General features: G+C 33.3%; 1 protein-coding gene across 10 annotated transcripts in view; it reads left to right on the forward strand.

Annotated features, from left to right (window-relative positions):
* The window catches only part of SCAPER (S-phase cyclin A associated protein in the ER), a 513,402-nt gene that overhangs the window by 155,129 nt on the left and 342,638 nt on the right, over positions 1 to 15,635 (forward strand). For 7 of the 10 annotated variants that reach the window (XR_006887542.1, XM_046653964.1, XM_046653961.1 and 4 more), the window contains 2 exons: positions 8,436 to 8,698; positions 11,572 to 11,808. Coding sequence is in view for 9 of the 10 variants with exons in the window: in XM_046653964.1 (XP_046509920.1) it covers positions 8,436 to 8,698; positions 11,572 to 11,808 (500 nt within the window). In the remaining variant the exon portion in view is untranslated. Of the gene's footprint in view, positions 1 to 989; positions 1,052 to 3,812; positions 3,832 to 8,435; positions 8,699 to 11,571; positions 11,809 to 15,635 lie in introns of those variants that run through there. The other 3 variants (XM_046653968.1, XM_046653969.1, XM_046653966.1) reach the window with 3 other exon arrangements.

A 15,635-nucleotide genomic window follows, 5' to 3' on the forward strand; every position in this document is an offset into this window, starting at 1 on the left:
TTTTCTTTTGGTATGTGTGGTTTTATAAAGTTGATTTTGTAATTTTTCTTTTTATTTATATATATATTAAAGGATAAAGCAATAATGTATAATATTATTATGTACTGAATGTTTAAAAAGTTTTAAACATGGGTGAAAATTGAACACAGACTGGATAGTATATTATTTAAGGTCTTATTATTAATTTTGTTGGTTGCCACAATGATATTGTTACATTAAAAAACATCCCTGTCTCTTAAAGACACACTGAATATTTACAGGAGAAGTGATATGATGTCTAGGATTTGCTTTAAAATATTTCAGAGAAAAAAACAGAAGAAGAAATAGATGAAATAAGAGAGACAGAATAATTGATAATTATTGAAGCTGGATGATTGGAATATGGGGTTCATAATACTGTTTTCTCTATATTGTGTATTTGAACATCTTCATAATAAAAAGTTAAAAGAAAATACAAAATGAACTTAAACATACTTTCCCCTGAGAGATTTCAAAGTCCATATCTGTGAAGTAAAAGATTATAGGTTCTGTCAAATCTTTATTTTAAAATATAATACACAATATATTAACATAGTCAGTGTTTTTTAAAAAATAGGATAATGAGTTACCAGTTATAAGAATGAGCATTTTGTAAGTATTTTTTTTCCCCTTGAAATCAAATTCATTCCTTTTAGTGCATCATGTGATGATATGGTCTGTGATACTCAGACAAAATGTCGTTTTCACAGTGATGTAGATTTTCAGTTTTTCAGAAATCAGCTTCTGAAATCAGCTTACTTTTTCCTATTAATTTTTTATAGCAACTTTGTTGAGATACAATTTATATAGCATAAAATTCACTCATTTAAAGTATACAATTCATCTATTTTTAGTATATTCACAGATATGTACAGCTATAACCACAATTATAGAACATTTTCAACACCTCAAAAAGAAATCTCTTGGCAATGATTCTTTGGATTTGACACCAAAAACAAAGGCAACAAAAGCAAAAATAAGAGAAACTAAAAAGCTTCTGCACAGCAAAGGAAACCACCAACACAATGAAAAGGTAACCTACAGAATGTGAGAAAATAATTGTAAATCATATATTTCCTTAGGGGTTAATACCAAAATATATAAACAACTCATTCAACTCAATAGCAAAAAACAATCCAATTAAAAAATGGGCAGAGGAACTAAATACACATTTTTCCAAAGAAGATATCCAGATGGCCCACAGGTAGATGAAAAGGTGCTCAACATCACTAATCATCAGGGAAATGCAGATCAAAACTACAATGAGATATCACCTCATACCTATTAGAATGGTTGTCATCGGAAAGACAAGATAACAAGTGTTGGTGAGGATGTAGGGAAAAGACAATCCTTGTGTACCATTCATTGCTGGGAATGTAAATTGGTACAGCGACTATGGAAAACAGTGTGACTATTTCTCAAAAAATTAAAATATAACTGCCATATGATCCAGCAATCCTACCTCTGGGTATATATCCAAAGGAAAGAAAATCTCTATCTCAAAGAGATAGCTGCTCTGCTGTGTTCATTGCTGCACTATTTACAATAGCCAAGACATTGGAACAACCTAACCTAAGTATCTGTCAACAGATGAATGGATAAAGAAAATGTGTGTGTATATATGTGTGTATACACCCCCCCCATACAATGGTATATTATTCAACCATAAAAAAGGAAATCCTGCCATTTATGACAACATAGCTGGACCTTGAGGGCATTATGCTAAGTGAAATAAGTCAGACAGAGAAAGAAAAGTACCATATGGTCTCACTTATATGTCTAATCCTAAGGAAAAAAACGAACTCAGAGAATAGATTAGTTGTTGCTGGAGGTATGGGTTTAGGGTTTGGGAGAAATGGGTGAAGGTGGTTAAAGGTACAAACTCGCATTTATAAGATAAATAAGTTCTGCAGATATAATGTATGGCACAGTGACTTTAGTTAATAACGTTTTATGTGTTTGAAAGTTGCTAAGAGAGTAGGTCTTAAAAGTTCTTATCACAAGAAAAAAATTTATAACTATGTGAGGTAGTGGATGTTACCTAACCTTACTCTGATAATCATTTTGCTGTATATACATATATCAAACATGTTGTACACCTTAAACTGATACAGTGGTATATGTCAATAATTTCCCAATAAAATTGGAAAGAAAAAAAAGAAATCTTATACCCTTTACTTAACACCCCTCTAGCCTCTCTTTCCTCCCCATCCCTTGTTAGTATGTAGTGTTATCACTATATTTTATTTTAACCATTCTGATAGGTATATAGTGATATCTCATTGTGGTTTTAATTTGCATTTCTGTAATGGCTAAATGATGTTAAACATCTTTTATGTGCTTATTTGTCATTTGTATATATTCTTCAGTGTAATGTTTGTTGATGTCTTTTGCCCATTTTCTACTTGAATTGTTCGTAAATTACTGTTGAGTTTTGAGAGTTCTCTGCATACTCTAGACACTAGTCCTTTGTTGGATATTTTCTACCAGTCTGTTGTTTGTCTTTTAGTTCTCTTCAGAGAGTCTTTTGCAGTGGAAAACTTTTCAATTTAGGTAAGGTCCATGAAGTCTTCTCTTTATGGATCATACTTTTGGTGTCAAGTCTAAGAACTCATTGCCTAGCCATAGGTTCTTTCTAGCCATAGAAAGATTTTTTTCTTTTCCTAAAAGTTTTTTATAGTTTTACATCTTACATTTAAATCTGTGATCCACTTTGAGTTAATTTTTGGGTAAAGTGTGAGTTTTAGATAGAGGTTCACTTTTTTTGCCTAGGGATGTCCAGTTGCCCCACCACCATTTGTTGGAAATTCTCTCTTGAAATTTTGTCGAAAATTAGTTGGGCATGTTTGTATTGGTCTATTTCTGGATTTTGTATTCTATTTCACTGATCTGTATGTCTGTTGCTCCACTACATTGTCTGGATTACTCTTGCTCTATGGTGAGGCTTAACATTGGGTACAGTGACTGCTTCCACTTAATTCTTCTCTTTAAAAATTGTATTGAGCTATTTTAGGTCATGTATCTTTCTATATGAATTTTAGAATAAGCTTGTCTGTGTCTAAAAAGTGTTGCTGGGATGTTGATAGAAATTACATTACAAGTGTTGATCGAGAATTAGCAACTTTACTATGCTGAATTTTCCAATCTATGAACATGGTATCTCTCTCCATTTATTTAGGTCTTCTGCTGTTTCTTTCATCAGCCAGTTTTATTTTCAGGATGCACGTTCTGTGCCTCTTTTGTTAGACTTATTACTAAATATTTCATTTTCTTTAGTGCAATTGTAAATTGCTTTTAATTTCAGTTTCCACATGTTTACTGTTATAGAAATGCAATGGATTATTGCATTCATGTTGTATCCTGCAACTTTACTGAATTCATGTAATAATTCTTGGAGTATTAATGTATATCTCTTGGGATTTTCTACATAATTAATCATGTCATCTGAAAATTTTATTTCTTCCTTTCCTGTCTGTATATATATATTTTTCTGTGCCTTTTTGCACTATCTAGAACTTCCAGTAACATGTTGAAGAAGCATGATGAGACAAGACATCCTTTCCTTTTTTCAGATCTTGGGAGAAATTATTCCGTTTTATGCCATTAAGTATGTGTTAGCTGTAGGTTTTTTGTGGTTGGTTTTTACCAAGTTGAGTAAGTTCTCGTTATAGTTTAATGAGAATTTTTTTCATGAGTGGATGTTGGATTTTGTGAAAGACTTTTCTGTATCAGTTAATCTGATCGTATGATTTTTCCCTTTTAGGCTGTTGACAACGGTGGATTACATTTATTGATTTTTGAATATTGGACCAGGTTTGCATAGCTGAAATTAATTCCACTTGGTCATGGTTTATAATTCTTTTTATACATTGTTGGATTTGATATGCTGATAATTCATTGAAGGTTTTTGCATCTGTGTTTATGAGAAATATTGGTATTTAGTGTTAACACACTGTCTTTGTGTGTTTTTGTATCAGGGTAGCACTAGCCTTATAACTTGGGAAGTGTTCCCTCCCCTTTTATTTTCTGGAATGGTTTGTGTAAAATTGGTGTTCATTCTTTTAAAAATGTTAAGTAGAATTTGCCAGGGAAACCGTTTTGGCCTGGAGATTCCGTTTTTGGGGAGCTTTTAAAGTACACATTCAGTATCTTTAATAGTTATAAGACTATTTAGATAGTTTATTTCATCTTGGTTGAGTTTTGGTAGTTTGTGGTTTTTGCAGGATTGATCCATTTATTCTGTGTTGTTGAATTTATTGAGCATAGTTTCATGGTATTCCCTTCTCATACTTTTAATGGCTGCAAGGTCAGTACTACTGTGTCCCTGTTTCATGCCTGATGTGATTTGTGTCTTCTCTCTTTTTATCTTTGTTGGTTTTGCTTGGAGGTCTAACAAGTTTGATTTTTAAGAAGAACTGGGTTTTTATTTCATTGATTTTCCTGTTTTCAATTTCATTGACTTCTGCTGTTGTCTTTATTATTTCCTTCCTTTTGCTTCCTTTGGGTTTATTTTCCTCTTCTTTTTCTGGTTTCTTGAGGTGGGAACTGAGATGATTGGTTTGAGACTTTTTCTGATGTAAACATTTAGAGCTATAAATTTCCCTCATAGTACTGCTTTAACTTCATCCCATATATTTTGATATGTTGTATTTTCATTTTCATTTATTTCTGTGTATTTAAAAAATATTTTTGGAGACTTCCTCTGTGACCCATGGACTGTTTAGAAGTGTATTGTTTCACTTATAAGTGGTTGGAGATTTTCTTGTTGTCTGTTATTTGTTTCTTATTTGATTCTGTCATGATCAGAGAGCATACTTTGTATGATTTCAGTTATTTTATATTGTTAAAAGTTTATTTTATTGCCTAGGATATGGTCTGTCATGCTGAATGTTATGTAAGCATTTGAAAAAGAATATTTTATTGTTGTTGAATAGGCTGTTCTAAATATGCTATTATATCCTGTAGGTTGACTCTAATGTTCAAGTTTTCTGTATCCTTGCTGATTGTTCTGTCTAGTAGTTCTGTCAGATTTAGAAGTCCTCAGCTATAATTGTGTATTCTTCTCTTTTTCCTTTCAGCTATATCAGTTTTTTTCTCTGTGTATCGAGTCTCTTTTGTTTGGTTTGTATATACATAGGAATGTACATCTTCACTGTGGAATGGTTTTATCATTATATAATGTATCTTGTCTTTAGTGATTTTCTTTCCTCTGAAGTCTACTTTGATACTATTATAACCACTCCTGCTTTCCTTATTAATGTTTGCACAGTATATCTTTTGCTATCATTTTACTTTGAACCTACCTATGTCCTTGTATTTAAGTGAGTTTCTTGTAGATAATGTATAGTTCAATTATGTTTTTTAATATACTCTCCCAGTCTGTGTTATTTCACATATTTAGACCATTTATATTTAAGGTAATTATTGATATGTTGTGATGTAAGTCTGTCATTTTATTAGTTTTCTGTTTCTCTGTCTACTGTTGCACTTTTTTTTCCTTCTTGTGGGTAATTTGAACTTTTTTATGATTTCATTTTGATTTATTTATAGTGTTTTGGAGTATATTTATTTATATGGTTTTCTTAGTTGTTGCCCTAGGTATTACATTATACATATGTCAGTTATAGTCTACCGGTTTTGGTGTTTACCACTGTGAGTGAAATGTAGAAACCTTCTAATTGGTTCCCTTCATTTTCTCTACTTTTTAAATATAATTTTCTTAAATATATTGAGCTGCACTTCAAATGGTGTTATAGTTTTTGTTTCACTGTCAAATATGTTTCAAAAACTCATGAGAAAAAGGGTAGTTTATTATATTTACCTCTATTTTTACCCGTTCCAGTATTCTTTCCTTTTTGATTTTTTACACCTTTTCTTGTTATTTCATTTCTCTTTAGGTAACTTCTGTTAGCCATTCTTTAAGGGTAGGTTTGCTAGTGACACATTATCTGAGTTTTTCCTTCATCTGAGAATGCCTTTATTTACCCTTCATTCCGTAAGGACATTTTCACTGGATATAGAATTTGCAATTGACAGTTCTTTCAGTCCTTCAAAAATGTGCTGCTTCCTCCTGGCTTCCATTGTTTCAGATGAGAAACCCACTGTCATTAGAATTGGTGTTCCTCTGTAGATAATGTATCTATACTCTTTGGCTGCTTTCAAGAATTTTTCTTTGTTTTTACTTTTCAGAGGTTTAATTATGATGTGTCTTATCATAGATTTCTTTGCATTTATTTCTTAGTTTCTTGAATCTGTAGTTGTATGTCTTTCACTAAGTTTGGGAAGTTTTCAGCCATTCTTTCTTCAAATACTTTTTCAATCCTACACTCTCTGTCTCCTTTCCCGGGACTCTGATGACACAAATGTCACCTCTTTTGTTGGTGTCCTACAGGTCCCTGAGACTCTGTTCTTGGTGCCTGTGACACCTTTCCAGCAAAACTGGATCACCAACTTACACCACCTCCTTGGCACCTACTGGTGGTGTAAGCTCAGCTTTCTGCTGGTCCCCACTGACACCAGGAATGGGCAAAGTGAAAGGAGGACTGATTCACATGTCTTGTTTCTGTAGTGTGGGGTAGAATCTTAGCTCCCTGCTGGGCCCTGCTGACATCATGGCAAGGGGAAGGGGTATCCAAGTGCCAAGTAAATCTGCTGGCTACCACTTTGTTCTGCTGCATTCATGCTGATGTGGGTGGAAGCTCAGCTTTCTACAGGGACCTGCCAACACTGGGGGAGGGGGAGAACAGAATATTGACTAGTTCTGTTTCACACTGCTTTTGATGCTGAATGGAGATGGAGGCTGTGCTCACCATTTGGCCCTGCTGGCACTAGGGGTAGGAAGGACCAGTGTCTACCATTTCTGACTTACACTGCCTCATTCAGTTTCATTGCTGCTTGGTGGGTGTGGAGATTCAGCTTCCCACTGGGCCACACTGACACTAGGCATGGGGGAAAGTGGTGTGCTTAGTAACTCCAGTTCCTACTGTCTTGTTTAGTCTCATTAATGCTAATTGGAGGTGGAGGCTCAGCTTGCCATTTGACTTTGCTGACACTACTTTGATGGGAGAATCAGACCACCATCTCCTTCTGCTATGTGGACAGTGGAAGTTCAACTCCCTGCTTACCCCTGTTGAAATCATGGGGAGTGAGGTTCCCACTAATGTTTGGCTGAACTATAGTGAATATTGCCAAAAGGATTTTCTGTTTTTTTAGGCCACCTTTTCCCTTATCTGTTGCTTGGCGAAACAGGTGTTGCTGATGCCTATTTTGTCTATACCTGTTGGTCCTTCTTGATTGGAGGTTTTCACAGTGTCCTGTCTGAAATATATAGGTAGCAATAAAGAAACATGAAGAATTCACTGCTCTGCTGCTTATGAAGTCCCAGGGTCCTTAGGCAGTCCGCCTACTTCTTTCTGTCTCTTAAAATCTTCCTATGTTTACTTTGTGTTTTTTGTCCAAGGTTTTTAGTTGTAAGGAGAAGAACCTGGAAATGAAGGTGAGGCTACTCCATCTTGTCCAGAACTGGCTTTGTATTAATTTTGAAAGACTACAGTTAGCCTATAAAATTTTAAAATTGTGGCTATATACGTCACTATATACATATATAACTCAGGTTGTGATATTTTGAAACATTTTAGTGGATGATTCTTATTTACTTTGTGCTGTTTTGTTGTGTGACTTTGGACACAGGCCCTCAGTTTCCTTGTATGTGTGGTGAAAACCTGGACTAGATTTTCTAGGATTCCTTCAGTTAACCTTCTGTAATCTTATGATCATTGAAATGGTTTTTTTTAGGTCAAGGTATGTTATTAGGACTGGGATAGAAGAAAGAACTTGGACTTTGGAGCTAGGCCTATGTTTGGATTCTGAACGATGGGGAGGCAGTTTTTATATAGTCATTAGGGTGATGGTCACCAGAACCAATTTACCTGGACTTGCATCTTGGCTTTACGTTTACTATGCATGTGACCTTGTGCAAGTTACTTAACCCGTCTTTGTCTCAGTTTCCCCCTTGGTAAAATGCGGATGATAGTATTGATCTTACAGGGTTGTTCTGAAGATTAAAAGAGTTAATATATGTAAAGCACTTAGAACAGTGCTAGTATACTGTGGTAATATACACTATATAAATGTTTATTATTAACTTTTGACTGTGTGGGCTTAGGTCAGTCTTAATCTAAATCTCAGTTTTGTCATTTGTAAAATAGGAGTAATTATTCCTACCCCATTGTATAGTTGTAGGGATTAGAGATTACACACACACACACACACACACACACACACACACACATACATGAAACACATTGCATAGTAATTAGCGTCATGTTTGTTTATTAGTTAAATCTAATGGGAGTTAGGTTGGAAAATTTTTATCACCTAAAGAAATCTTGATTTATTTTCTCCCCTCAATTGCATAGAACGGAAAGATGCTGAAGGATGGGAGACTGTTCAGAGAGGAAGGCCTGTTCGTTCACGATCAACAGCAGTGATGCCAAAACTTTCATTAGCAACAGAAGCATTAAGATCGAAGGATGACAGTGATAAAGAAAATGTACGTCTTTTACCTGATGAAAGCATACAGAAAGGTGAATTTGTCAGAGATGGACCTTCTAATACTGTAGAATCTCGGCCCAAAGACTCATTACAGTTTTGTGACCATCCTCTTGCTGAAAGATCCCAGGTAGTACATTCTGAAAATCCTTTTACTGCTTTTTTATAAGGGATATGTTTCTGCTGGAATAAGACTATTTTTCTACTTCAGTTTTAACTTTTTATTATGAAAAATTACAGATCTACAGAAAAGTTGCAAGAATAGAGCAATGAACTCTCCTTTCTCCTTTACCTAGATTCACAGATTAACATTTTGCTACGTTTTTTTCCCCTCTGTATATTTACATGTCACGCACCACACGCATATCGTATGCTAAACATTTGAGAGTAATGTGCAAACATTATAGCCATTCACCTTTAAATATTATAGGATGTATCTCTAAAGAAGGAAGAAATTCTTTTACATAACTACATTATAGTTACAAAATTCAGAGAATATGACATTCATATAATGTTATTATCTAATTTGCAGTTCATATTCAAAATTTCACAGTTTCTAAATAATTTCTTCATAGTATTTTTTCCCCCTAATCTGGGATCCAGTCTAGATCAAACATTGTGTTTGGCTTTGTTTCTTTAATGTCTTTCACCAGGGACTGTTACTCAACCCATTTTTGTCTTTCGTGGCATTAAAAATTTGAAGAATACACTGCAGATTCTTTTGTAGAATGTCCTTCAGTTCGTTCATTATTCATTTTGGCTTATTCATTTTTGACAGAAATAAAGTGATTGTCCTTAGCATCACATCTAGAGGCGTATGGTATCAGTTTGCCTAAGTTTGTTGTTAACTTTGATTACTTGGTTAAAGTGGTGTCCTCCTGCTTCATTTAAAGTATTGTTAAAAGTGGTGATGAAAGTAGGGGTCATTTTGAACTTCCTCTACTTTCACTTCTGTCGTTTGAGTGTAGAGCAATATGCTAATATTTAATATAGTTCTTTAAAGTTAATATTTGAAATATTTCTTCTGTTAGTCCCTTTGAAGTTTATTTGACTTATTTGATGAAGGAATGCATTTTTTTAGATAATGGTTTACATGAAGATTATATTCAATTAGTATCATTTTATGTAAACTAATGAAATATAAGAGATGTTCTTTGATATGGTACAGGGGCTAAGTAAAAAGGTTGTAAAATTGTTGTAATACTTCTCAGTCTAGAATAATATCTGCTTTTTAAAATTCTCTCCTTTGACTTGTTAGGATGTTTATTTTTATTGGAAGTTGTACTCAACTTCCAAGTTTTCCTTCTTGATGATGATGGCTCATGGAAGCTCCTTGTGGGCAATATCTTGTGTTATATCTTAATTTCCCACAGTATGGAGCAGAGTCCTAGACACATAGAAAATAATCAGTGCATATTTGTTGGATGTAACTTTAAGCAACTTTAATATAGGTAAACTCTGTGAAGAAATCACTTTTTATATCATTTAAACATCTAGAATTATTGCTAACATGTATTTTAGCTATAACATTTAACAATATAAAAATTATTCTGGTTTTGTGAAATATATAAACTTATACGATTTTGGGATTTCAGAAATAATCCATACATAGACCTTTTGAGTAATTAAACTTTGCTAAAATATTTCAGTATAAAAGTTGACTGCCGATGGTAGCCATGCTAATAATAATATTTGTTTTCTCCACTGTCATTCTAAAAATGGAATTAGAATATTTATATCTTTTCTTAGCATTACTTTATAGTTTAGCTTTGATTTTGTTTTATAAATGATATTGATTTTTTAATAAACAGGGTTGACAATATTGTAAACATCAGAAATGCTAATATAAATATTACCAAGAAGATTATAAACCATGGTGACTGATGTATAGATAATGTTGATAGCAATATAAACAATGCGATGCAATTTAAATAATGCTTATGCTAAAATCGACACTTTGGGACACTTTAAGTTCTGACCAATCGTAGAATTTTTAAAGTAGTTTATAAGACTTGGCCAAGTTTAATATTTATATAAATAATTAATCAAACTGGAGTTTATGGCCACTGCAATGTTTATCTAATGTTTATTTAAGTAGTGATGTGAGTGAGTTTCAAATTCACAATTTTAGATTTTAGTTCTTCTACTTGGAGCTCATTATGCTGAGTGTAATTGGAAAACACAGTACTGTTCTTTCTGTACTGTGTTAGAAAGTGAAAATAAAGGCTTGCTTCCATTTACTAAACTAGAAAGGTTTTTAAAAAATAGGTATGTATTTGGCCTAAGCCAATGTTATATTTGTTTTAGATCATTTTCACATTTCTGTTGATGATATGTTAAATATATGTAAAGGGGAATGGGAGGAATATCAAAATCTAAAATATATGAATTGTATAATGAGACTGTATTCTCGGATATACTGTAGTTTTTATGGTGTATTTCTCTTTTATATGTGAGAATTGCTATTATATACCCTGTGGGTCTCCATGAAAGATACTTTGGGGTTCTGTTAATATTAATTAAAAAGAGAGAAAATTTCATGTTTTTGATTAAAATGCCCTCAAAGGCCGTTTATATTTTGGTGAAAACTGCCTTCATTTGGTATTAGACAATCTTCTCAAAAACCTTGTGAATACATTTAGTTGTTTGAATATGAGACAAAGTATTATACTTGTGACTAGGTTTCTTTTGTGAGGCATATAAAGTACTCGTCAAGAATCAGCCTACTAAAATAAAATATAATTACAATATATGTTGCTTAATTTCTTAAAGCACTTCTAACAGTGCCCTATACATTATAGGTGTGCAAATAAAATTTGTGGCTGCTTAATCGTTTCTTTTCTTACGCTTGAAACATAAAAAAGATGAGTGAGTTGTCTGTCAGCCGCTAGTCAACTACTGCTTCACAGTTGATAGGTTAAGCAGAATCAGCTTTTCTAGAGTGGAGTGGTTGGTGAGTATTTTTTATTATCTCTGATTCATTCTGTAAATATGTTTTGTTAGTTCACAGTGAGTACATTGGATGATGTCAAGAACTCTGGCAGTAGTTTCTTACAAGACAGTTCTGTGCGAACTTCTGAAATACCTGCTGTTTACATTGATACAGAGTGTGTTTCAATTACTCAGCAAGCTGACACACCTCCTTTGCAAACAAATGAAGACAGATTTTCAGCAGAGAAAGCAAGGATAGAAAGTGAAATGGACCCTTCAGATATTTCAAATGTGAGTGCTGCTAACTTGGTAAGAACAACTTACCCAAATTCTGAGTAAATATATTAAAGAGGAAAAAACTCTAATAATAATAAACTATATTGTGTATTATTTACACTTTACAAAGCGTTTTTTTACAAAGCATTTTATATGTTATTTCATTTTACATTTTATTCTTATGGCAGCCTTTTGATATAGTTAAGATTCTTCTTGTTTTGTAGAGAGAGAATGAAACTGTGAGAGTTAAATGACTTCTCAAAATCATTTAATTGGTGTGTGAATTGATGAAATGTTCTTTAGCCTTAAGAAACTAAACCAACAGCAGTGAAGTCTTCCATGCAACATCTAGCACTCTGATAGATGGGAAATTGTGCCTGTTGGACTTAGTTTTAAGAATTCTCTTAACAAGAGTACTTTATAATGCTACTATCATTTGCTTGCAGTTAGTCTTTAAGATGAAATGTATTTATCATCTCTATTACAGAATCTTTAAAAATGCATTGATTTGGGATTATTTATAGGTTTATGTTTTTGGATGGCTCCTTATTTCTGCTCATCTCTTCCTATTTCCCAGTTTAGTATTAAGATACTTGACCTGAGGATAATTTAGAATATATCAGTCTAGCCTTGCTTAAAAAGTAACTTTGAAAAGAAATAGGCACATATAAAAAGATGTTGAGAAAAATTATTCAAATTTTATTTTATTTTTTGCTGAGGAAAATTTGCCCTGAGCTAACATCTATTGCCAGTCTTCCTCTTTTGTTTTTGCTGAGGAGGACTAGCCCTGAGCTAACATCTGTTGCCAGTCTTCCTCTATTTTGTATGTGAGCCTCCACCACAGCATGGCAACTGACAGATGAGTGGTGTGGGTCCACACGTGGGAACCCAACCCAGGCACTGAAGCGGAGCATGCTGAACGTGCTGAACTAGGCCATTGGGGCTGGACCTCAAACTTTATCTTTTAAATGCCCACCGTATACTGTAATTTCTTTCAAAACTTAATCTCTTATTATGCTGAAAGATACTATCAGCAGATGGTATTAGGCCAAATTATACATCTTATAGAGAGAATAACATTAGATATAGATGAAACTTGATATCGGGTTTTAAGGGAAAAATAAGATCAATTTGTTTTTTAACTTGGGTCTTTTAGTAATGAATGTTTTTAAAGGTTGAACATAATTATGGTCATATAAGTAGTGGATTTAATGTAAGGGGTAGAAATTGGCCATATTTATATTTTTTGGTTTCATAGCTCGCTAGCATATTACATTATTTTTCAAATTGATTCTGTGATAATCAAATTTCCAAAGAGGAAGAAGATATTCCATACTTAAATAAGCATAAGATAATTATTTAAAAATTCTTCTCTCATCATTTTTATTTTGATCATGTAAGTAAATAAGCTTAGGGTGGAATATTAAAAATCCTCGATTATTTTGAGGGTCAAATTTACATATTTGGAAGAAAGTAAGTTCAACTTTAAATATGAATATTCTTATATTCTTAGAAGTCTTAGAGGAATTTTAACTAAACCAAGATTTAAAGAAAAAAATTCTTTTAATTTGTCTTGGCAGAGGTACTTCTGGTTGTTCTAAATAAGCACCTTATTGTTTAGGTTCTAAATGGGAGGTTTATAGAGAATTGCTGCAGTGATGAGAGACCTTTTTCTTTCTCAATAGAGTATTGTCACATAGCTGGTTAAAGTAAAAAAAAAATCTGTAGTTCTCTTATTTAACAGAAATTTTAGCAAAAGATGACTGTAAGAACCTTTCTATTTAAGGTCAACTTGTGCCAAACCTTGTGAAAATGTACTTATATAAAACCTAACTACCATGGATCTATTGTTTTAAATTTGCTGAAAGTTCAAATTTTAATGAAAATTTGAAAATTAAAAAAATAATGTGCTATGGAGATATTTATTTGAATTTCACAATGTGAAAGTAGTAAAAGTTACATATGCATAGTTGAATCATCATTTCATCCATAATGTCTACTACTAGGTTGAAATCTTTTCAGGTCTTCTGAGACTAAATAAAAATGTTGTTCTCTGGGAAAGAAAAAATTGAGAGGAAATAGGCTCATGTGAGAACTTAGTTTGTGCAAAGTTAAATAGATTCAACTTTAATATTTTTTTTATTGTTGTTAGTTGTAATGTTTGGTGCTTTAACAACAGTTTCTATAATGTTGTAGGTTTTATAGAGAAAAGGCTTATGCTGGAAAGAAATAGTATACCCTCTGAACTCCGTCACCCCATTCTATTTCCCAGGGACAATCTTATGTGTTTTGGGGCAGCAGAGTATTGAGCGAGAGGGGAGGTGGAAGGCAGGAGGGGAAGCTTTAAAATAGATACCAGTGCCTAGGCTCCACTCAGTTCCACCAATTCAGTTATAAGCTGGGGCTCAAGTGTTCGCATTTTTTAGTATCTTTATTGAGGTATAGTAAATTTTCAGTAAACTTCACCTGTCTAACATACACACACTGATCAATTTTGACATGTTTATACCTATGAAATCATCAGTACAATCAAGATAATGAACACATTAGTTGCCCCCCCCCCCCCCCCACAAAATTCTCACATTCCCCTTTGTAATCCTTTCTGCCCTTCTCTGTATACCCTTCCCCGGTAATCACTATTTGCTGTCACTATATATTAATTGGCATTTTCAGAACTTTATGTAAATGGAGTAATGTAATCCTTGTTTAGCTTCTTTCACTCAGCATAATTATTTTGAGATTTATCAATGTAGTTGTGTGTATTAATAGTTCATTCTTTTTATTGTCTTTAGAAATATTGCTGTTGTATGCATGTGACACAATATGTTCATCCATTCACTTGACAGATGTTTGAGTTGTTTCCAGTTTATTATGAATAAAGGTGCCATGAACATTTATCTTTGTTTGGAATATATGCTTTCATTTCTCTTGGGAAAATACATCAGTTTTGTTGATAATATTGTTCAGGTCTCCTATATTCATGCTAGTTTTTGGTACTTGTTCTATGAGTTGTGAGAGGGGTATTGAAATCTCAATATAACTGTGGAACTCTTTCTTTCTTTTTTTAACAACTTTGAGATATAATTTACATAACATACCATTTACCCATTTAAAGTGTACAATTTAATGTTTTTTGATATATTCACAGAGTTTTGCAGCCATCAGCATAATTGGTTTTAGAACACTTTCATCACTGCAGAAAGAACCGCAGTACCCATTAGCAGACACTCCCTTTCACTCCACCGTCTCAGCCCTAGACAACCACTATTCTGCTTTTTGTTTTTATAGATTTGACTGTTCTAGATATTTCGTAGAAATGGAATAGAGTCTATGATCTTTTGTGACTGGCTTCATTCACTCAGCATAGTGTTATCAAAGCTCATTCATGTTTTAACCTGAATCATTACAGTCATGTGTTGCTTAATGACGCAGATGCATTCTGTGGAATGTGTCGTTAGATGATTCTGTCGTTGTGCGAACATCATAAAGTGCACTTACACAAACCTAGATGGTATAGCCTACCACACACCTAGGCTATATGGTACTAATCTCACGGGGCTATTGTTGGATATGTGATTCGTTGTTGACTGAAGCGTTGTTATGCAGTGCATGACTGTACTTCATTCCTTTTAATAATCAAATAATATTCCGTTTTATTGATACACCACCTTTTATCTGTTCATAAGTTGATGGACATTTAGGTTGTTTCCACCTTTTGTCTGTTATGAGTAATGCTACTTTAAATATATATGCACGAGTTTCTGTGTGGAACATGTGATTTCATTTCTTCTGGGTGTATATTTAGGAGTGGAATTCTTGGGTCCTATGTTAACTTTACATTTAACCTTTTTTGAGGAAAA

Source organism: Equus quagga, chromosome 2 (genome assembly GCF_021613505.1).
Source record: "Equus quagga isolate Etosha38 chromosome 2, UCLA_HA_Equagga_1.0, whole genome shotgun sequence".
NCBI classification, from domain to species: domain Eukaryota; kingdom Metazoa; phylum Chordata; class Mammalia; order Perissodactyla; family Equidae; genus Equus; species Equus quagga.